Raw genomic sequence first — 22,448 nt, 5'->3', positions numbered from 1 at the left:
CTTTTCATATCATCTTTTTACCATTCAAATCGCGGAAAGATTAGAAGCTCTGTGTCAAGTGTTTTATGAGTATTATTGATGCTTTTGTTGTACATTTCATAAAAGAAAATACAACAGTTAACGAAATAACGTTAATTCGATCAAGGTTTATCACAATCACGTATGAGTAAAGATTTAATCTCAGATAAAACGAACGCAGTCCCATAATGTTAACTTAATAATGGTAAATGATAAAATCATTATATGAAATGGCGTGATTATTCATAAAAGCAATGGCGGACGGTGGTCAACAAACTTTCTAACATTTGATATCAGGTACAAGATCTCTATAGGTGCCAAGAATAATAATTAAATTGACCACTGTCAATGACCACAATTCACCTAGTGGCGGCCACTGAATCTTGGTTGCGTTTACATTTATTTGACGCCTCAAATGTTTGATACGCTCCCTATCAATTTGAAATGGAAGTTCGTGTTGAAATCTAAACTTAAAGGCTACCAATGTACTTTTTCCTAGTGGTGTCTTATTTTTTTAAAGTGCACTCGTTATAGATACTTATGAACATCCTTGCAGTTTGCTGCCGAAAATACAGCGGTTTACCATTTACAAGTACGTGTACGCTTACGTGTCGAAAACCCGTGTTTGTAGAAATAAACGTTTGCAGAAAATACGTGTTAAAGCTTTAGTCTAGATTATCTACACGTTTAAAACTACAGGTATATTTTGAACGTGGAGGAACGCTAAAATCGGTAATCATTTAAATTTCTTCAGACGCTTGTCAGAATAAAGACGGAACATCTACACGTACACGTGCACGTATGTAATCTCAGCATCTCAAACAGCCGGTGTCGGACCCCAGCAAACTTTACAGTACCAAAGTTTTACTAGTACGGTAGTCTATAATCTGTAAATTGAGCCGCACCATAAGAAAAGCAACATAGTTCATTTGCGACCAGCATGGATCCAGGATCCATACCGTTCGCTTCTAAGCCCTATTGTACTTAGAGAAACCGTTAGCGAACACTATGGATCCTGACCAGACTGCGCGGATGAGCAGGCTGGTCTGGATCCATGCTGGTCGCAAATGCACTATGTTGATTTTCTCATGGTGCGGCTAAATTGATAGAATAAGATTTTCGCGTTGAATTTGCGCATTAAATAGACTGCTTAAAATTAGTTCAAATATTTTGATAAGGGATATGGTATCAATTGAAGAACGCTGTCCCTTATCTGGCTGGCATTTGACGGTCCGTGAGCTAGCGCCGTCCACTAGGTTCACCATACGGTAGAATGTGGTAACAAGGTAATGTTTACGTATAAATATATTGTACTATTTAACTGTAGTTCTATCAAATGACCTTAACTAAATGACCGACATATGTCTATATTGAAATTTGTAATTGGATATTGACAATTAGCCGACTGGCCTTAAGTGACCGCTGACATGAACTCAAATGCCTATTACTAATTCTGTAATTGTGTCTGTTTTTCGTTTGGTACATACATGTGGTATTAAAATGATCATTTCCGTGTAATATTTAAATGATCCTAACCCAACAATTTCATTCACAATTGAAAGTGTTCATTTCCTTGTGCGTTGGAGCCTTATACATATGATCCAGACAACATATTATAGATTTGGCAAGCAGAACATCTTTAGTTTAATTAACCCTTATCACGCTGGACACGACTGATTGTGCCTTTGCGACCAGTTTATATCATGATCTGCCTGCACATCCGTGCAGTCTGATCATGATCTGCACTGTTCGCCATTCAGTATATTTTTTGTAAGCACCCCTTTTAACAGTTAACAGTAATTTCCAATTTGAAAGATGGACAAGTTCATTATAGAAATTTAGCAGAGTAAGGGTTGATATAAAGAAAATCTGTAGTTTAGCACGCTTAAGACCTTTATATACAAGTATAGAATGGTATACGCAAAACCTATAGGTTGTTATTTAGCAGACATACAATTTGGGTAGCAGACAGACGACATACAGTATGGGAAGCAGACGACATACAGTATGAGAGGCAGACGACATACAGTATGAGAGGCAGACGACATACAGTATGGGAAGCAGACGACATACAGTATGAGAGGCAGACGACATACAGTATGGGAAGCAGACGACATACAGTATGATAAGCAGACGACATACAGTATGAGAAGCAGACGACATATAGTCTCGAGGACGCAGGCGGCATTAGTCGTCTATATTTATCTCCTTTTTCCACACATATAAGATAGTTATCGGGCACATCTAATAAAAGGAATTGATTAAACCGTACCATATGTAGACTGATGAATAGCTGAAAAATGATTAATCGTTATTTACTGGGTACACGTGGGTTCAACATAATATGAAACAAAATTCAAAATTTGTCCATGTTTATTCATCATTTTCATTATTTTTAACATAAATTCAAATATCCCAGAACAATCCTTTATACTGAAACATAACCAATTAAGGCAAGAGAAAACACGTGAAAAACGAAATCAATTAGTAGATTATTACAATTCTTGTATGTACAAAAACAATACATTTCTATAAACATATTTTTTTTTCTAAAAGAATATTTCAAATATTAAATATTTCGACTTTTTTCATTGTTTTCTATCACCTTAAGATATGGTGTACAAAAATTAATTGGTAAAATGGGTATCAGGACAAAATCATTTCCGGAAAATAAACCCCTCCCTCGACCAACAAAAGTTTCTTTTTTAAAACATAAATGTGCTTAAATTAAAAAAAGAGAAAAGTTTTTGAAAAAAGTAAAATGATATAAATTGCTGTTGATATTTTTTGTATTTTATTTTTCTAATCCAAAAATGCCAAATGACATGCTTTTCTACCTTTGTTTGTATAATCAAAAAGTAAGAAGGGGGGAGGGTGGGGTTTGTTGTCCATGAGAGATTTTGCCTGACAAAGAATGAGATTCACCCTTCATATTTCACTTACAACTTCATACAAATTAACAAATGTCACCTCTTTTTCTGAATAAATTAAGTTTAAGTTATCGCAACTATTTCATTTTTCATCAGGTTTTCTATATATTTTCTATGCAACTACCCTTAAATATTTCAAAGAAAATTCATACAGGGTTATTTTTGTTTTAATTTTTAGAAAAAAAAAAGATAAAAGAAATTATGAAACTTTAATGTAAAGATATTAATCAAAGATAAATTTTCAAAAATATCTTTTCAATTCTTTCCATGTTCTAAATTTAAAAACGTAAAAAGGAAACTAAAACAATGTGTTGCGAGTTATTTTTACTAATTAAACAATCATTAAAAAACAATCATTAAATTATCGCTACTGTGAGATTATACATGTCCCTTATGAAACTAATCATCATGTGATTTAGTTTGTTTTTTTTCTGACCCAAAGTTCTATTCGTTAAAACACCTAAATAATCGATCCATTTTGGAAAAAAAAAACAAAAAAAACAAAACACTGAATCAAAGAAGCGTATACTTAACTGAAACCATTTTCATATCTATAAAAATTAATGCGATTGCATATACGTAAATATGTCTACATGTATATTTGATAAAAGTGCACGAAATGAACTGTTACACTTTACACGTACCGAACAGGGTATAGTCAAAATGAATTGTCCCTAAAAATATACTTGTAAAAATATATATTGAACTGCTCTAAAAGAAATGCGAAAAATATACCTTTTTATTTCATTATAGAAGTGTACTCCATATCTAATTATCCTTCTTTTTTGTTGAAAACACTTTAATACAAGTATAAAATATTCCTACCACTTTCTGAAAGAAAGCTAAAAAGTACAACTGGAGGATAGGCCGTGGTTTTCATCGACTTCTGATGAGTGTTTCGTGATGAAACTTATATCTACACAAAGAAATACATTAGTACATTTTCTATATTTTATTGTGGTATTGACATACTTTCATTCTTATTGAACACATGCGATTGACTGACTGTTTTTCTGCTTGATTTGAAGCGACAGATGTAGAAACCTGTAAAGCTAAAAAACTAAAAATAATTACCTATGGTCTGAGTGCTCAACTATTGCGATCAATATAAAATGAAGACGATACAATTGTTTTGCACTAGCCCATCTAAACAGTGCACTAAAACATGGATTTCATCCATGGGTATTTGAGCATAAGTCAGTGGTTCCAATACTTCTGTTCACGGTTAACCACTTAGTTTTTTTTATAGTTCATTGCAATTTCGAAATAGCACTTCTATTTTTGATCTATTAAGGTAACGGCATACCCATGAGTTATTTATGAACATCTAAGAGTATTTTTTTGTTGAAGTGTAGATTAAGGAGGTTTCAAATTTAGAAAATATAAAATATTTGATAGCTTCAAACATCTGAAATGTCTTATAGTATGATTCAAAATAACCACATGAGTATGAAATATTAATATAAAGAATGTAATTTTGTAAACTATGTTATGTACACTTATATTCCTTAAAAAAGAACATTGCACAATAGACTATCACCTATGTTCTATTTTTTCACTTAAGATATATTACATGGGTTGAACACGCAATTTAATGTTATCGTTTTAAATATATGTACATGTCACGAGACCTTTAGATTTAAAATCGTTATATATCATTTACTTAAATATTGGGAAACCTGACGATCAATGTCAAAAACAGTAGGCGGTATTCTGCGTCGAATTTTGTGATTGGATATTTAGTCTAGGGTTTATTTTTGAAGTCCTTTATCTCAAATTGTTATTATTCAAATACGAACCAATGGCAATTCGCCCGGTTGAAGTTAATATATTGAGACGTAATTTCTTCAACCACACAAGACCTAATTATCAAATTTATAGACAACCTTTCGGGGTTTATGAAGTGCGTAATAATCTAAGTGACAAGCCAGAGTCATAGATATGACAATATACAGGGGGTGCGTGAAGTTTTGTCTTACCTCAATATATATCTTATAAACCAGCAACAGAAAAAAAATACCTTTCGGTGAGAAATTGCAAAACAACAGGATAGTCTCTAACATCGAAATGAAAAAAAAAGCTAGCGACTACCACTCAAGTATTTTTGGAAAATGAAAATGCGTTCCTACGTGCCAAAGTTCATGCATTTCTTTAACCACTTATAAAAAAGAGCAGCTTTATGTTCCTTGGACTGTCCGTTTTAAACCACAACGAAACTTACACCCACACCCTGTATATCTGATTTAATGCCAAATGAATCAGGAAGGCTGTGTCGCCATGATTGAACGGTATTATACACAAACAAAATAATAACACAAAAAAGATGATTAACTTGGTTACAAATAAGATGATAATGAGGAATATAATGCAAAAATACTCCTAATAATCCAAGAACCACATATAAACATGCCACATTTTAAAATGGACTCATGAGATATATATATACGAGGCATTTTAGACTGAGTATACCAGCGCAATTTACACAAAAATGGACAAAACCTGTCATATTTTAAATTTCACATGCATTTAAAAAAATACATGCACTATGAAAATGCTGAATGATACATGCACAAGTGTAGTCAAAAAACATCACAATGTTAATATCAGGCAAAATTTGTCCTGAATATATTAGCAGATTACGGAATTATACAAGCATAATTACAAGATAGCTTTTTAGTCGGAATAACATCACGCTGTAAGTTATATGCAAATCACATTTTTTTTGTATACACACCCATCATCAAAATGCGGAATATTTATCAGTGGTTCTTGAATTTTTTAATGTTATATTTGAGATCACTATTCGAAAACTGATTGTCCCCAAACACCCAAGAGGACGAACACCACAAATATTGAGGATAAATTTATCGTCTGTTTTATCAAGGAAATGCAGAAATGCAGGTTTCGTGTTTGGTTCAGCTCGGTCCTTATCAATCAGCGTTCAAAGCCAAAAATAATTTCTTACGTAAGTTTTCAATCTAAGAGACAAACCACTTTTACTGTCCTTACGGAATTTCCTTCACCCGTAGCTTGCCGCAGAATCAAAATTTTCACTTTTTTCGTAAAAAGTGCATTCCTGCAAAAAATGTATAAAACTGAAAAGACCAAATTTATGACTTTGAACGCTCATGAAAACCACCCTCAAAAGTGTTCAGCTAAGCTTGGCTCGAGCCAACAGCAGACACAATATTCTAAAACAGTTCGTATACCGTCGGTATCCAAATAAAGTTAACAAATTATCTGCACCAAATGCCCAAAAGACTGAACAGCAGTCCCCGAACTTTTCTTTCAAATACACTGAAAATGTTAACTTCCTTATTGAATAACTCGCCACTGATATAGCAAAACTATTCCTGCCCAACTTTCTGTTTTTGTTTTAACATACTTTCACTAAAGGTTTATAGAAATGTTCCTATCTAAACCGTTTGTACCCACGTTTCTAAATCCAAAAAAGACAAAATATATTTAGTACAGTATGTGGATCAGACCCGAAAATGTCCAAGAAATAACACAGTTTTATTGATTATACATGTCCAGAACCACAAGTTTCAATACGCACTATATGTTGAACGTCTGTATTCGTTCTTTTGGCAAAGTATCAAAACCCTTTTATCTTCCTTTTAAAGTTTGATCAGTGTTGATATGAAATTAGTGTCAGTTAAATGAAAACAATGTTACACATTAGAATATGAAAAACATTTGTTTCTATGTGTAAAAAGTCATAAATTGAGAAAAGGTTCTTCGTCTAAATATTCACTGATTGACTGGCGTCCAAGTGCTACATCCGGCGACACGGGTGGAAAATCTGAAAAGTCGTCTGGAAGCTGGATTTCCGGTAATTCCCCTGCAGAAACGGTGCATGTGGGAAATGCCGTCTTTATCTCACTGGACGACGGTATGCCGGGATACATGAGAAAGTCCTGTTCCTGGTTCAAAGGGGCGTAATCGTCAAATGGATCCGCCAGTCCTGGAGTAGCTGTATCTCTCACAGGCATGGGCATTTCATTAGGAATACCGGGCGTTGGGCACGTGTACGGGCCATTACTGAAAAATGTAGTGTTACTGTCATAAGACGGTGACGGTGTGATGGCACGTGCGCATGTAAAAGAATGTTCCTCTAAGAGTTTTTGTAGCATTTCCTTTTCTACTTTTAATTTCTCTATCTCCATCGCTAGTTGACTGGTTCTCCTCTGTTCATTGATGAAGTCCTGAAATAGATAATATAATAATGCTTTTAAAAGTATACGCCTCTAAATTTAACTAAAAAGCTTCTCCGTAAACCTAAAGCCGTACCTGTCTTTATTTTGATTGATCTCTCATCAAAAATAAATTGAAAATAGACAGAGAGTTTGATACCTTGAGGTGATGTTTAAGTGGTCCATGATATAATTAGGTGGTCAGTGTGGCGAGTTTGCTGGCCAGTAATGTTTAAAAGCGTTAAACCAAACAGGGAATATCAATCAAATTCAACTTTGAGGTGTTTTATTGGGACTTTTAGTTGCTCTATTTTTATATTTGAATCCAAAGATGACCAAGTCATACGGCCCAATGTGAAATTGCGCATTTTTAACTAAAATGAAGGAATCTTTTCAATTAGAAGCTTTGAAAGGACTCAAAACTGCAGTTTTTCTTTTCATCTCAGCATCAAGAATAAATACTTAAAGCCTTTGCAAGTCAAGAATTTCAGACTTTGGTGCAACAACGAATATTCAAAAAATTCCTATTAAGTGATGTCTAAAAAAGATTCGCAGAAATAATGACCGTGGAAATATGTAATTTTAAGTAAATATACTAAGACCATTGCAGATATCTGATGTAAAAACTTGGCGATGGCACACAGGTTAAGTTCATGTTTATTTTTGTTTTACTTATAACGTTGACGAACACGCCGTGCTTTAATTTTACACTTAATAAAAATATATATATATTTTTTTTGAAAAATATACACTTACAATAGCCAGCTGTTCGTTCAAGTGTTTCTTTTTAACGCGACATCTCTCCGCCGCCCGACGATTTTGTTCCTTTCGTCTTAATTTTTTTTTGACTTCTTCTTCTGTCAGCTCCTACAACAAAATAGGTACACATAATTCTTCTCTCCCCCTCTTTGTAATAAAACCATAAAAAATGAATTTTTCAGTATACATATTTTAAGATTTCATTCAGTCATCACGCTTTGAACGACACCAGTTAAGATTTTAATATTTTCTCGCCCTCTTCCCTCACATATATATATATATATATAAATACATATTGCAAGACATCTGTAGATTCTATGAGTACTGTACTATACAGGTGTGAAAAAGAATGTCTGCAACCTCAAATATTCGCGGTTTTTTAGGTGCCGTATATTACACTATTTTTCTTTTTTCATATAGTCTCTGTCATATTTTTGTCATATATTAGATCTATTCACGAAATGGAAAAAATACACATGTTCAACCGCGATGAATATAGTACTGAAAAATCAAAGCAATTAAAAATTCGTTTATTCCGTTGAAATAGTGAGAAGTTTCAAACAGTGAGGGAGGCATGTTTAATGTACAAGTTTTAAATATGTGAAAATACAAAATTAGGAATGTAAAAAATGTGAATATTTTCATCGAAAAATAAAACTTATAATTTAAAACAAAGAACCTTTTTTTTCATATTTTTTCATGATAATTGTTTTTAGATGTTAAATTATTTGGTAAAGCAATAAAACCCAGACATCATACTACACAATTGCACAGATATTTATGAAACTTTAAAGAAGACCTGTTCTACAATTTCACCTCTTGTAACTGGATTGAAGATTAATCCGGAAAAAAAGTTGCGAAACATCTAAAATCCCACTGCGTCCTCAAGAAATACGTCACTGAACCACCGAGAAACACCAAAAACTATCGACTTCCAAAACCAACATCACCACCACCTCCATCACCATTTTTTTTTCACTTACCCTTTTGATTGTCGGCTTCTTTTCATCCAGGGTTATCTCCCCTTTCCCAGTCTTGTATCTTCTATTAAGGATAGTCAACTTTAACTCTTCTTTTAGAATCGGCATGATGGTCTTCGTATCTTTCGAAGCCTCAAATGCCATCTTTACACTGGGGTCAAGGTCGGAACTTCCAAGTGAACACTCCATTATCTGTAATAAAACAATAAAGACAAATCTATAATAACCCGGTCTAAGAATATGTATTTATTCACTCATCCCGGTATGAGAACTGCAACACACACGTAACATAAGTATTAGCTATTAGTTTGCAGTCTCATTTCACATTTATTTCCGCATTTAGAAAGATACATAAATATTTTACTTTAACTGTGTTTAACTCCTAACAAGAATAATGTTTTCAGATATCCACAAAACAAATAAGAATCATTCATTATTAATACATTGATCAGTATTATATTCTTACTTCAAATTTCCGACTTTTTAGTTTCCAGAAATATCCACAAAATGAAATATTGATAAACTTAAGCTAGTTAATTGTTTGAAATTTAAACCGACACACAACAAATAAGCATACTAATATAGTTGTAAGGTATAATCCAGGTTTTTCAATGTAAGTAACTTAATTCCAGTTCAGTCGAAATGAGAACACTTCTGTAGCAATGCATTAACTGATACAAAACTAGCAATGGATACGATTTATATATACATATTGGAAAAAGACATAACTCATTTAAACAATAAATAATATCAGGACTTTGAACCAGAGATTTTCATCAGTTGCGGTACAATTGAATGTTACCCAATAATAACATAACATACAGGCTTGACCACAATTCTTCAGAGGCGAATGACCGCCAGGACGAAACTATATCCTTAATGGTCAAGCCATTCTAGTCGCCAATAGGTGGACAATGTCCTCGTTAAATACCCTTCACTGCCAGGTAAACGAAAATGTACTGTGATTCAGAATTACTGACAAATCAAGGGTAATTTCCTGATTACCGACATAAGGCTCAAACAGATTTTAGGGATGAAGTATTTAAAGTAAAACTAATATGATCCGTGTCTCATATTTCGGCCAATACTGGTTGCTGCTTAGAAAATGTGTGTGCAGAGGTATTTTCTAGAATACAATGGGATATCAACCCAAAACATATACAAGATATGAGATACTCTAGCACTCATTTTGTCAACACTTTAAGTGTTTTGTTACTTACATCAAATTCACATGAAAACAGAATCTCTACGTAACTGGTAGGGGAAATTATATATTATTTCGACTAAATATTAGTATACAAGCAGCCTGAAGCAGCAGTTCTTTTAATTCATCACTTTCAATTAAAAACTGAACAGAAAACTTGAATTCATAGTCTATGCATGTCTTCAAATAGAACGAAATACTGAAATAAAAGCATAAAAAATAATGAATATTCATAGAATCTAATTATAAAGTTTTTAATTTTACTTAACAATCAAAATAAAAACATTATAAAAAATACAGCTTTATTAACAGGTTAATATTCGCTCACAAGTTATAAGTTTTAGCATTTGATAACCTAAAATATAATTCAATCGGTTAACTTTAAGTAGCATTTCTTCTTTCCTCCAAAATCAAAGAGCATACCCGCAAATTCTCACAATCAAAAATCAATTACAAAAGATTCCGCCGCCCGTTTTCCACTTATACTTGCGGCATAAGGAAGCTGGCCAAAATTCTTCTTGAAGCCACATTACTTGATTCTCAATGCAATTTATACTGGCAGGAAAAAACCCAACAGAAATATATACACAAGTGTCTATAAAAGCACCGTTAGAAGCATCGCATAACTTTATCATTTATTAATGCTATTAAGACAATAACAAACACATGACACTTGATTAAGTTTGAATTGAAGTATACACACCTTTTCTGGACGAAAAAATGTCCAGATGTTACAAAGTTCACCAGACACTGTCTACTGTCCTATTTAAAGGAAAACTAGTCTAGTTCAACTAAAATATAGGTTTCCTAGAAAAATCAAACGCGCTTTATTCGGTGAAATGTTGTTAAATTTGTCCCCCAAATTGTTCGTACGAATTATTTTGAAAAATGAAAATGTATATTACTGCTTTTAAATAATCGCTCCTTTTAAACGCATGCATTTTCACAACGCGATCGACACTCTAAGTGCATGTATCACGGCTGATAATAGGCTATTATTGATCAGTTGACTAGAGTATTGCGCAAATCAAACTTGACTGACCTATTTTTAGTTTCGATCAGCTGTTTTATCAAAACAAACGCACATGGCGATCGCAGGACTAAATACATTTTGAATTTAGTAACGTTTTTTTTTGTCTTTATTTCTGGGTGAAAAGTGCAAATGAACTATTTTTGTGGCTGTTAAGAGAGATGGCCTGATACATTCTAAAGCTACCAAAACCGCAAGATTTAACCACAAAATAATTAATTGTATGAGCCAACTATCGTAACTGGGCAAAAGTACGTTTCTATAGTTACAGCTCTATTTGTCAAGAAGTGTTCAATGTCACGTTACTCCAGCATGTTTTTTCCTACTTTGTTTTCAATTTTTGATGTCTTTGAGTACAACAACACAATTTTTAAAATCACGCAAATCTTTCAAATTAAAACGATCACTAGTGCACGAGAACTCGTGCAATCACGATAATAAAGTCCACACGATTGTCACAAAATTATGAAGAGTTTGCAGAAATACATTTTCCGACCTCTTTTTATCATTATAATGCAAACTCATGGTAGAACATCGCAGACGAGATCCGTGCCAAAAAGTGACTCACTCCCACCAGACTGGCGGATTCAAACAAAAAAAAAATCACGGAAAACTGCACAAAGAACTTACGTAAATCTCCACAAATTAATAGTTTTCCAATATTTTTGTCGCTCCTTTACACTGAAACACTTTTTTTCTGCAAGTACAGTTACATCAGAAAACGTAATTATGTTTTAATAATAAAATTATCACAGTGTAAAAATGAATCATCTGAGCAGGTTCGGTTGCACCGCAAAAATGATGTGATGTTCGTCCTTGCGGTCACTTTTATATGTTCGCAGCGCCAAGTTTAAATTCAAAATCCAAAACAAAAAATTGCATGCGTCTTTGTTGACAGTCGATTTTGATTTAATTGAAAATTTATCAAGTCATAACATGTCCAATATCATCACACGTGAGTAGGCGGAGTAACTTATCATCAATGAATATTCATGACCAATTAGATTAGCTTTTATATACCGGCGCGAGATGTGTATTGGTATACGCTTCGTGAGTGGCTACCGTTTCTTCTATTATTATATAGGAGACATAGAAACAGTATATACATACAAATTACTATAACAATCATCGGCCCGATTATGACACACGCCAAAAAGTAAATCTTTCATGCAATAGGTTACAAATAAATATAAATAACCTTTTCAAGGGCTTATGGAACGTGTATGCTTTTAAATGGCGTCAATATATCTCGAGAAAGAAAAAACGCACTGTTAAAAGCTAAATATAAATAGGTATTAATACATGATAGAAGAATAAGACAGAAAGAAAAAAAAAAACAACATCTTATACAAATATTATCTAGGTTAAGACTAACATATATGATTTTGTACATGTAGCTCAATTTTGATTCGGTTCATATTTTCTGGTTTCACGCAGCTAACAATCAGTTTTTAACAACAGGGAAAATCAGGACTTGCACGACCATAGCAACAGAAAAGCGCGCGGGATGCTGCGCTACGGAATCTGATTTGTGTTGCTATGCCCGTGACTGAATATTGAAAAAGCGCGCGTGCATTATTTGCAGACGAACATTTCGCTACTTTAAGAAAATGAATGTCATTTAAATGTGACAGAATGAAATTGCGCATTTTGTTTTGAATTATAAAGGTTATCATGTAAATATAAAATAGGACAAACGGTAGATAAATTGTGGCAGATCACTTAATTCTGCAGACGGTAGCTTTTGATGTCTGACGTCATCGATATTTTTAATTTTCTCTGACAGTTTGGGTCTTCCCCGTATATCGTCTGTTTCAAAATCGTTTCAATCACAATATGTCAAAAAGTTTCGCTCGGGCGCTCCGCAAGCTTGAAAATAACCTCAGGCGGTAAATAAACCGCACGAAAACTGCCAAAAACGGTGTTTTATTGTAGTAATTAACATATGAACTGATGTTGCGGCAACAACATCCAAATTATCGATGACTCAGGACCAGTAACTGTCCTCTTTGTAGCACATAGGTTAATCGGAATATTGCACTGCTTAAACACCCTTGGGAGCACTCAAACTTCTGTTATTGGAGCTTATAAATTTTGATTAAAGTAGTCCTTACGCAGCCGCGGGTACTGTTCATATATCATACATTGGTCGTCTGCCAGACTGCGTATTGGAGCTCGCACCTGGAAAAGTTGAGTGACTGAAGCCATCCCAGTCATTTTTCAACCGAATTGAGCGTCAGACTGCTTACCTAGAGGTAGCGGGTTCGAACACAACCAGGGGATAAATTTGATCTCTCGATTTCAAAGACCCCCTCCCCACTCCATCCCCCTGTTCCATCTCTTCAGTCCAAGGTACCGGTTTCGAATCACAAAAGCAGTAATTCGGGCTTAGTAACAGTTTGAAATAGAAGTTTAAGTGCATATTAATTGTTGTGGTTGTCCGCATCATATATCATGCGGACTGACACGAGTGCGCGGCACAGTTCTGCATTTTGGAAAGTGTCTTGATCTAGGTTTGTGGGACTACAAACTAGCGACCTTGAAATATGTAAATAGATATAGTTAATCACCAGGCACGAAACCGCAAATTACTCATATCACCCTATGAGGTCAAACCTAGTGACCCACTACTTGAGGTCAAAAACAACTGCGCAACTGCAGAAAAAATAATCAATATTAACAAGACTGATATGTAAGACTGGGTTGTTAAGTCTGAAGAAAAGTGTCAAAGGGTCTTACGTTCTGATCGATTTACTGTATAATTATTTCTGAATGCGACAGAAATAAACTACTTTCCGAGCAGACGTATTTTGTCGTTTCCGAATGAGTAGAAATGGACAAAGAAACGTACGCAGACGACCGAAGTTAACTTTTTTCCAGTGATGAAAGTCTACATCTGGTTTAGGAGTTATCGGGTGCAAAGGGCGAATAATAGAAACAGAAATGAAAAGTACAAATCTGAAAATTGTTATTTTTGCACTAAAACAACATTTCTTGTGTTATACTTGGTTATGCGAAGAAAAAGAAATGAGTCGATTTCGAGCCAGATTTTTGAGAATACCAGCATAGTTGCCGTGTGCAAGAAGGTACGGAAGATACGGTAGTGACCTCTGTAGGCTAGTTCAGATCAAATTTAACTTAAATTAAGCTACAAATAAAATTCGTAAGTAGACCTTGTGTTTTAAGGAATAAACACGCGACCGATCTATCAATATTTTTTTTCGTTTACATCCAATTCATCTGTTTTCATAACAGATGTTCTTGATTAAATACAGATAAAATAGCTTTATATCAAAACTAACTTCTAATTAAGTAACTATTCCATAATTGCGTTTCCATTAATTATTTTCCATATTTTTTCTTACCTTTTGTTCTACGTTATACTGTTACAAAGTTCATACGTTACAACATATATACATGACGTCTTGTTGTGAAATGCAGACGAAGACGTTTATTTTTAAGTATAACGATATTTTTATACCCTGTTTATACAACGGTCATAGCCACGCGTATAAACATTGAGTGTGCGCACGCGCAGAAAATGTGTTTTATCTAACTGCGCATTATAGTACTACGCTTCCTTATATGGAAAGCAGTGTAATGCATGATCTATACTGTATATTTATAAGATAAAGTAGGTGTTACAAATATAAGAAAACTAAAACTGCGCATTAAATTTTCATCAAGGCCTAGCTGTTTCAAAAACGTCAAAATTACCTTTTTTCTCATTAACACCTGTTTTTAAAAACTCTATTAAAAACATGTTACTAATTTGACTTAAATACACGTACTTTAATACATGTGTTTTTTTTCTCTTTTTTTATGACATGACAACATATTGTTGGCATATAAAACACGAATACAAATTGAAACAAATTTTACGGTTAACAACCTCGCAAAGAAAGAAGAAAAAAAAAAAACAAAAAAAAAAAAAAACAAACAATGTTTTACTAAAGCTAATAAGCCCTGATTTCAACTTAAAGTCGACAATGTTCATTGACTGTTAAAAGTTCTCTTTTCCATGTAGCCTTTCAGTTATTTTCGGCGCTTAGTTAAACCTGGCTTGTCAACTTCAAGGAACTGACAACCAGGGGATCAAACCTGGACACATACTTGACTTTAGACACATTAGCTACAGAAAACGTTCGCCGACCTGCATGCGATCGTTAGAGTCATCGGCTGTACCTACTCAGCTAACCGGGCGGACCACAATTTCCAGTAAGAAAAAGTCACTGATGAAAAAAAACATGTAACTCACTCTGAAGGAAAAGCCACGAAAACATTTTCTCAAATTAAGGCAAAAAAAAAAAAAAGAAAAAAAAAAGAAGATAATTCCGTGTTTAAAGCAATGATCTATAAAGGTTTGGTAGGGTAAGGAATGAGTTTTTTCAGTCAAGTAAAAACAGCAAAACCAGTCAAATGATGTGTAAAACGGTAATTATATAATACCAAATAAATCATGTGTAAATATATATCAAACTACATATTATAATTGTGAGATCTAGGGACAGTTGTGCTTACAATTGTATAGAAACACAACACAACTCTAAAAACATCATTAGGGTCGGGGTAGGTAGTGTCGGATGACCCTAAACCCAGAATTGGTTTTAGGCCTAAGGATGATTGGATGATTCCAATATTGCCTGCAATCATATAATACTTTATTGAAAAAAAAAAAATAACTGAAGCTTCTTTCTGTATTCTGTAAAAGCGTATGTTTATTATAATGTCACCCCTACTAAAAGGGGCAGCCAAGTTGGCTTATGAGACACCTACATACATTGAACAGCATTACTTCCCGATTCTTATTTTTTAAATGCCAGACACCAGGCAGGTAGGCAATCGGTAACCATTATTTAACTATCTGGCGGCTCACCAACCGGTCTCTCTTCAGTAACAAGTCCCGCCTCTGACAGGGCTCGAACCTGCGGGGCAGGTACCTTATCCATTAGGCCACCGCTGCTCGGTATATTACATGTCTTTTATACTCAACTGAAAATTCATAACTTGAATTGAATCAGTCTAATTTAAAGCTTTCAAAATAGCAGAAGTAGTACGTAAAATACCTTGGTTTGACATAACAAACGACATCACTAGATGTCACACTTACTAAAGACAATATTTCGCTAAGACATCAATGAGTGGTGTAATGTTTCCAACCGTAGCCGGCCAGTTAATATAAGCATGACTGTACTGTAAAAAATATTTTTTTCTCTCTTTCGGATAGCACAGTTAAAATCACTCGTTACTATGAAAAGCATTTATAATAGCCCTCAGCAAACGAACACACCTGATCGTGATGATGGTGTTGGTAGTTTGATCGGAATCATTTTGTTTCTAAATTTAAAATTCAACAATAGATAATTATTGCTTTTATAGGAAAATACAATAACTTTCAGAAAAAAACAAACGAAAAAAACAAACAAACGAAAAAACAACAACACAAAAAACAAGAAAAAAAAAACAACAACAAAAAAACAACAACAACAACAAAAAAAAACAACAGAAGATGAACCACCATAAGAACACAACAGAAAAAAAAACAACATCAAAAAACAATCCCCTTCTGATAGGTATATTTGAAACACAGTAAGTTATTTCGTACGTGTCTCATGTAATTTTTCTTTCAAGAAATTTGATTTTTTCGTCAATATGTTAACTTGGCAGCTCGTAGGATATTCTATGAAACTATCAGTTATTTTATTTTAAAATTATTTTCCATTTATCTCATGTCTTAAATTCATCAAGTAACACACCTGAATTTTATTGTAAATTTTTGAGACTGATAGGGCGCGTCTAATACGGAAACGTTTACCGATTTCTTTCTCAATTAAACAATTGGGTAATTTGTCAAAAAGTTTTACATACCTTGCTGCCAACTATATTACAGCCCATTCCCATATAAAATACAAGACTTAACGAAAACTCCTATATAAAGAGTATTGCAACTTGTTAGGTTTCCCTCTTCAACATATACAGTCACATGTACGTTTAGGCAAAACTTGTTCAATTTTCGGTTCCTGCAACCTGACGCGAGACGAAACACGTCATAAGTGACGTAGTTTATTAATCAATGCACAACATTTAATTAGTATTGTTACAAAATCTATGAATGCATATTAACAAGTTTAGTTGTCATATCCTCCGATAAAAAGCATACCCGGAAAACGTACGTCTTATCGTTTGTCTTAACCTAACATGTATGCTAAGGATACCACTTATGAAGTTTTCCAAGAATGATAACGGACGATAAAACCACTGTTCGATTAAAGTCGCCCAATTTCGTCCAGATAACGAATTTTATTTATATCACGGAACAATTGACGTAAAAAATGAAAACGAAAGCTATCTGTTGGTCATACACATTTTCTACTTTGCTTATTGACGTTGGACATCTGTTGCATTAAAATGAGGAATTTAATATCAGTATGTATATCGGCGCACGTGCTTCTAGATTTTCTACCGCGGATATTTTGACCAATGTATGTGTTGTTGGCGGCCCGCCTTGTGCAAATAGATCGATGTTTTATACGCCTGTACTGATCGCCGTTTCGCGTATTTTTAGCGTTGTATTTTATCTATGACCCGTTTGTTAAATTTTTATTCTGGATTTCCCAACCGAGATATCAAGGATTTATATATATATATAGCCTTTTAAATGAAATATTATCTTGTCTTAACAAAAGAACATAATTATGTAGGTAAAATTACGTGTTTACCTTAAACCTTTTGAACGCTTGTTTTTTTTTATCAAATATGTACCGTGTACAAGTACATGTATATACAATTGTTCTTCAAAGAAAGGTACTATTTTAGAACTTATCAATACACGGAAGTTAAACGTTCTCTTCTTTTTTTTTTTGAAAATGATTATAATACCAATACCTGTAATAAGTTCCTAGTAAAAAGTATGAATTGCATATACTTTGGTCACGATCACTCCGCCCTTGGTTAATATGTTCTGGGATCCCGTCATAAATATACCTATATAATACTGATATATACAACTTCCTGACCGATAAGTAGCTCACAGGTAAGGAGAAAACATTTCTGTTCTAATATTCAGACACGCATATCCTACAAGTTATAAAATTAATTCCAAGTGACACATTATACAGAACTCAGAATATGATACATTTCGTTCCACGCACGCCCTTTATGTCAAACATCTAAGGAATGCTATATCCGACTTAAAGGGTATGGGTAAGGAAAGCCTGATAATAAGTTAATAACATCATATGAAAGCTAACCTCAAGCCATTCATAACGCTGAAAGAATTTTTAAAATCGGGCCACTACTGAAAAAGATATGGCAGTTTGAAATTTAAGAAAATATATTTCTTGAGTGTAAGATGTAAAACATGGTAATTTCTTTCATTAGAGCTGGAAAAGGTAGAAAAATTATTTTATAGAGATAAGTAAGTATAGTTCAAATAAGTATCTAAAATTTTGATAAATCCGCCATGTTGTTTTTTTTGTTGCCATGGAAACAAAATGTCTGCCATTTTGATCAAATTTTCATTTGCTCACAACTGTCTCATTTTAAAACCGATTTTGAAAATTCTTTCACTCCTTTAAATGATTTAAGAAATCCTAGAAGATGGAATTAACATGAGAACAGCATTGCCTTTCCCTTTAAGGGATTTATACAGGTGTATAAAATAACGTACCAATATCATCGGTTCACTCTCTCATATTACGTACACGCGCTTTTCTTTTTCTTCTTCTGGGCTGAATGCGTATTCATATTTTTGACATTTTCTAAAACTCAGAACAACGTTCAATGAAAAAATATTGTTTAAAAATCGTGCGCAGTGACATTTATATTTAGCTGTTGCGAAAAGTATCACTTCCGTAACGGTTTTGTGAAAATATGCCCCTTTTCAAGTATGGCGCAATCAAGACATAATCAAGAGGGAGGGCATATATTTCTATAGGAACAAAAGTACTAGATAGGTAATCAAGCAGCACTCCCGGGCTAATGGCGGAAAGAAAAAATCCTCATATTTTCCCCAGCTAAAGTGGCATTTTCATGTTTTATGTAAGTCAGTTCCTGTTTTTATTTCATTGTGGGCCAATACATGACATTTTGGTAGCATTTTCAAGGAGATTTTTTTTTTGCATTTATAGAAATGTAAACAAACCTTATTACTCATGTGTTCATACCCACATTTTAGCTGTCAGTTTGGAAGATATTCCATAGTGTTGACCTGTCAGACAAAAATCTCTCTTAGAAGATACATGACCCCTACTTTTCTTGGTGTTTTTAGGTGGTTTATAGGTCATTTAAGAACATAAGGCTAGTAATTCTTTTTTAAAATGGGCCTGGCTATGTGTTACAGCTCTCAGAAGTTTGTTAATTTTATACAGAACATAATAGCAAATTTATTTACTACTGTATAGCCTATAGAAAATAAATTATCCATTAAAAATATAAAAATATAAGAATGGCGTCTTTCAGTTTAATAACTTTTCTGTTAAGAAATACAATTTATCGCATTATTTGTTAGAAATTAAATAAGTTTAAGGAAGGTAAAATATCATAACTGTATCACTCAGTTCATAATGTTTTTTTTGTTTCTTTTTGTTTGGTTTTGTTTAGATATTTCCGTTGTACATATAATTCTATTAGCAATTTTAATCTAAGTACTTGTCAGAATATATTACGATTCTCTGTGTCTTGAATTCTTATCTATTGAAATATGCCTGCAAATATTTTAAAAATGTGAAACTAGTGACACTTAAACCTATATGATAAAGAAATGCAAAGTAACTGAATTTTTAAGATAATTATAATGTGCGGTTTTCAATCAGGTTATGAAATATAACGAAATTAGACCTACTTAATAATTTCATCTCACGACATAGGTCATTTAAAAGTCAGTTGCATTCGCATGACGAAACGTAAATCATAGGTATTTATTCGATAAAAATATAAAAAGGCATACGAATAAGGGCTGATAAGCCATCTGTATACATGTATACCTTTTTCTCTAAAGACAACGCCCTATTGAAGTATTTTATCTGATTTCACCTCACAACATCTCCACAATAACCCGGATGCATTTATATATAGAGATGTAATATTCTTTAGATCTGTGTTTCACTTTCAAATAAACCAATCAGTTTAGATATGTTATCTTTTAAATACCCCCGCAATTTTTTTATGACAAGGATGTCAAAACAACGTAAAACTGACAGAATGTATTCTTTTTTTTCCGTTGAGTCGCCGCATAAAAGAAACTTCTGCAGAAATTGTAAATAATAAAAACCATTTTACTCACGTTTTCAACAACCTTCGCCATCGGCCAACGCGCTTGAACTAAATATTAACACGTGCAAGACCTTTTGCTAAAACATGTTGTAACATGCTGTCTATTTATGCGATGGGGAATCCCAAGTTACTAATGAGGCCAAGTGATACGATATGATTAGTTTTACATGCTATAACGTACAGATTTTACGTTTTTCTAAATTTTATATATTCCGATGACTTTTTAGCTTTAAATTATTTCATATTTCATCGAATTTTTAAGGTCCGCAGTCCTTTTACTTATACTTTGTAATCAATATTTTCCCTTATTAAATAAATTATGAAATGTAAATAAAATTTAAATTTTGACACAGTGGCGAAGAATTTATTATTATACTTGTATAATGCACTTGCAAGCATACGAAACTACTTTGATACAAACTTAAAACACAGTCATAAGTTTTTGTCAAATCTCTTGACATGCACTTGTTCAATACGTTTATCAGTTAGTATGTAAAAACAGTGTAGGCGAACAATTTTACTTGAAACCGCAGAACAGCTCATAGATAATTATATAATGATAATTTATTCATTTATACACTTGTCTGCATTGTCCCTGCTGATAAGACCTGCATTTATAATTTTTAAATTTTATCTTTTTCATGATATTACCTTTAGAATACAACATATAAACAAATCTAAAAATTGAAAATACAGAAGTCAAGTTTCTTTTACATTGTTCTTGACTTACGGTTTGATAAATTAGCATTTTATCATTTATAAATGTAAATTTTAAATTACAATGTATATGTTGAGTTCAAACATCATCACAATCACCACTAGTAACAACAGCAAAAAGAAAAAAGAAAAAAAGAAAGAAAGCTAGTAGCCCTTATTATAATTATCTAACATATTGTAGGGACATAGGATTGAGCTTAGCTTCATATTTCATGGACGATTAAATAATTTCAGAAATGTACATTCTGGATGTCGTCTGCTGAAGCAAACCTAAATGAAAAATAACGCAATAAAAGTTAATGTCAAATCATTACTAATGAATTCCAAGTTAATATTCGTTTCCGATTCTTGTTACTTCACCTGTATCTAATTAAATATGATTCATGTGTAATTCGTCATTTTCGGCTGCAAGGAAGGGTGTCGTCTGCTTTTTGACCTGACTCACCCGCAACAGACGACAATATCTCCGTGATGTCATTTTCAATTTTTGACTTTAGTTCCCACTTTAACAGTAAAAAAAGTAAAGAATATAATTATGTAGAAATAGTCTAAGGTCGAGAGAATTAGTTCCCCTTATATAATTTGTTTAAGTTTACATGTCAAGGGAGCGCAGTCGTATTTTTTTTCAAATAAAAACTGCTCAAGTTGTATCCCTTATTAGAAAGTGGAGGGCTTACACGGTTTGAAGGATTGAATTAAAATAGAAACTGTGATTTTGTTCATGTTTCGGCAACGAACCATATCCAGAGCGTGAAAAAAACAAACAAACAGACAAAGAAAAAAATAGGAACAAAGAAGGCGAAGAAGAAGAAGAATAATAATAAGAACAACAACAACAATAAAAACACAAAAAACACACACACACAAAAACAACCCACACAAAAAATCAAGTTCTTCCTGTTTCCGAAACATTTTTTTCTGTTTTTGTTTTCATCTACTGTTTGATAATGATTCATGTAGTTTCGGTCTATCCTTAATTATGACGTTGAAAAATAATTATCATATTACTATTTGAGATTGGTTCCTATAAAAAGCATGAACACTTCATATGTGTTCATGTATATTTTTGGTGTTATCGGTATATACGTTAGTGCCATTCCATTTATACCTACATAATACTTAATTATGCAACTTCCTCATTTTCATAAATCTGTCATAATTAGGTAAGGGAAAACAAATGATTATAATGTGAACTTTCAAAATTTGTTGTGACTAGACACACGCATCTATTAACAATGATGGATGTTCTAATAAGGGATTAATTATAATTGTATTTTTCTGACCTATTATTTATTGCCGCATGCTGTATATAGCTATGATGTAGAGGAACTGCTTACGTCA

General features: G+C 33.2%; 1 protein-coding gene across 7 annotated transcripts; it reads right to left on the bottom strand.

Annotated features, from left to right (window-relative positions):
• Positions 1-2,373: 2,373 nt before the first annotated feature.
• LOC128559492 (protein c-Fos-like) lies at positions 2,374-20,544 on the bottom strand. Of its 7 annotated transcripts, none has more exons than XM_053551279.1 (4): positions 20,401-20,544; positions 8,887-9,075; positions 7,901-8,011; positions 2,374-7,156 (listed from the first exon to the last, which is right to left on the bottom strand). In XM_053551279.1, the coding sequence occupies exons 1-4, from the start codon at positions 20,419-20,421 to the stop codon at positions 6,668-6,670; spliced, it is 810 nt and encodes a 269-aa protein (XP_053407254.1). In that variant the 5' UTR covers positions 20,422-20,544; the 3' UTR covers positions 2,374-6,667. The 7 variants fall into 7 exon arrangements, with proteins under 7 accessions (XP_053407254.1, XP_053407246.1, XP_053407250.1 ...); XM_053551271.1 differs by lacking the exon at positions 20,401-20,544 and adding an exon at positions 18,003-18,053; XM_053551275.1 differs by lacking the exon at positions 20,401-20,544 and adding an exon at positions 16,986-17,249.
• Between the last annotated feature and the right edge of the window lie 1,904 nt (positions 20,545-22,448).

Source organism: Mercenaria mercenaria, chromosome 1, assembly GCF_021730395.1.
Source record: "Mercenaria mercenaria strain notata chromosome 1, MADL_Memer_1, whole genome shotgun sequence".
NCBI classification, from domain to species: Eukaryota; Metazoa; Mollusca; class Bivalvia; order Venerida; family Veneridae; genus Mercenaria; species Mercenaria mercenaria.
Note: the sequence above shows the minus strand (reverse complement) of the source record. Positions and strands in the feature narration are given on the sequence as shown.

Bases quoted from the DNA above. Each gene is read 5' to 3' on its own strand.
- LOC128559492 (XM_053551271.1), bottom strand. From the start codon at position 18,038: ATGCAATTCATACTTTTTACTAGGAACTTATTACAG. The intron at 8,012-8,886 runs GTAAGTGAAAAA...ATTTTGTTGTAG, and splicing joins AGAAGCCGACAATCAAAAGG to GAGCTGACAGAAGAAGAAGT. The intron at 7,157-7,900 runs GTAAGTGTATAT...TATCTATTTCAG, and splicing joins TGAACGAACAGCTGGCTATT to GACTTCATCAATGAACAGAG.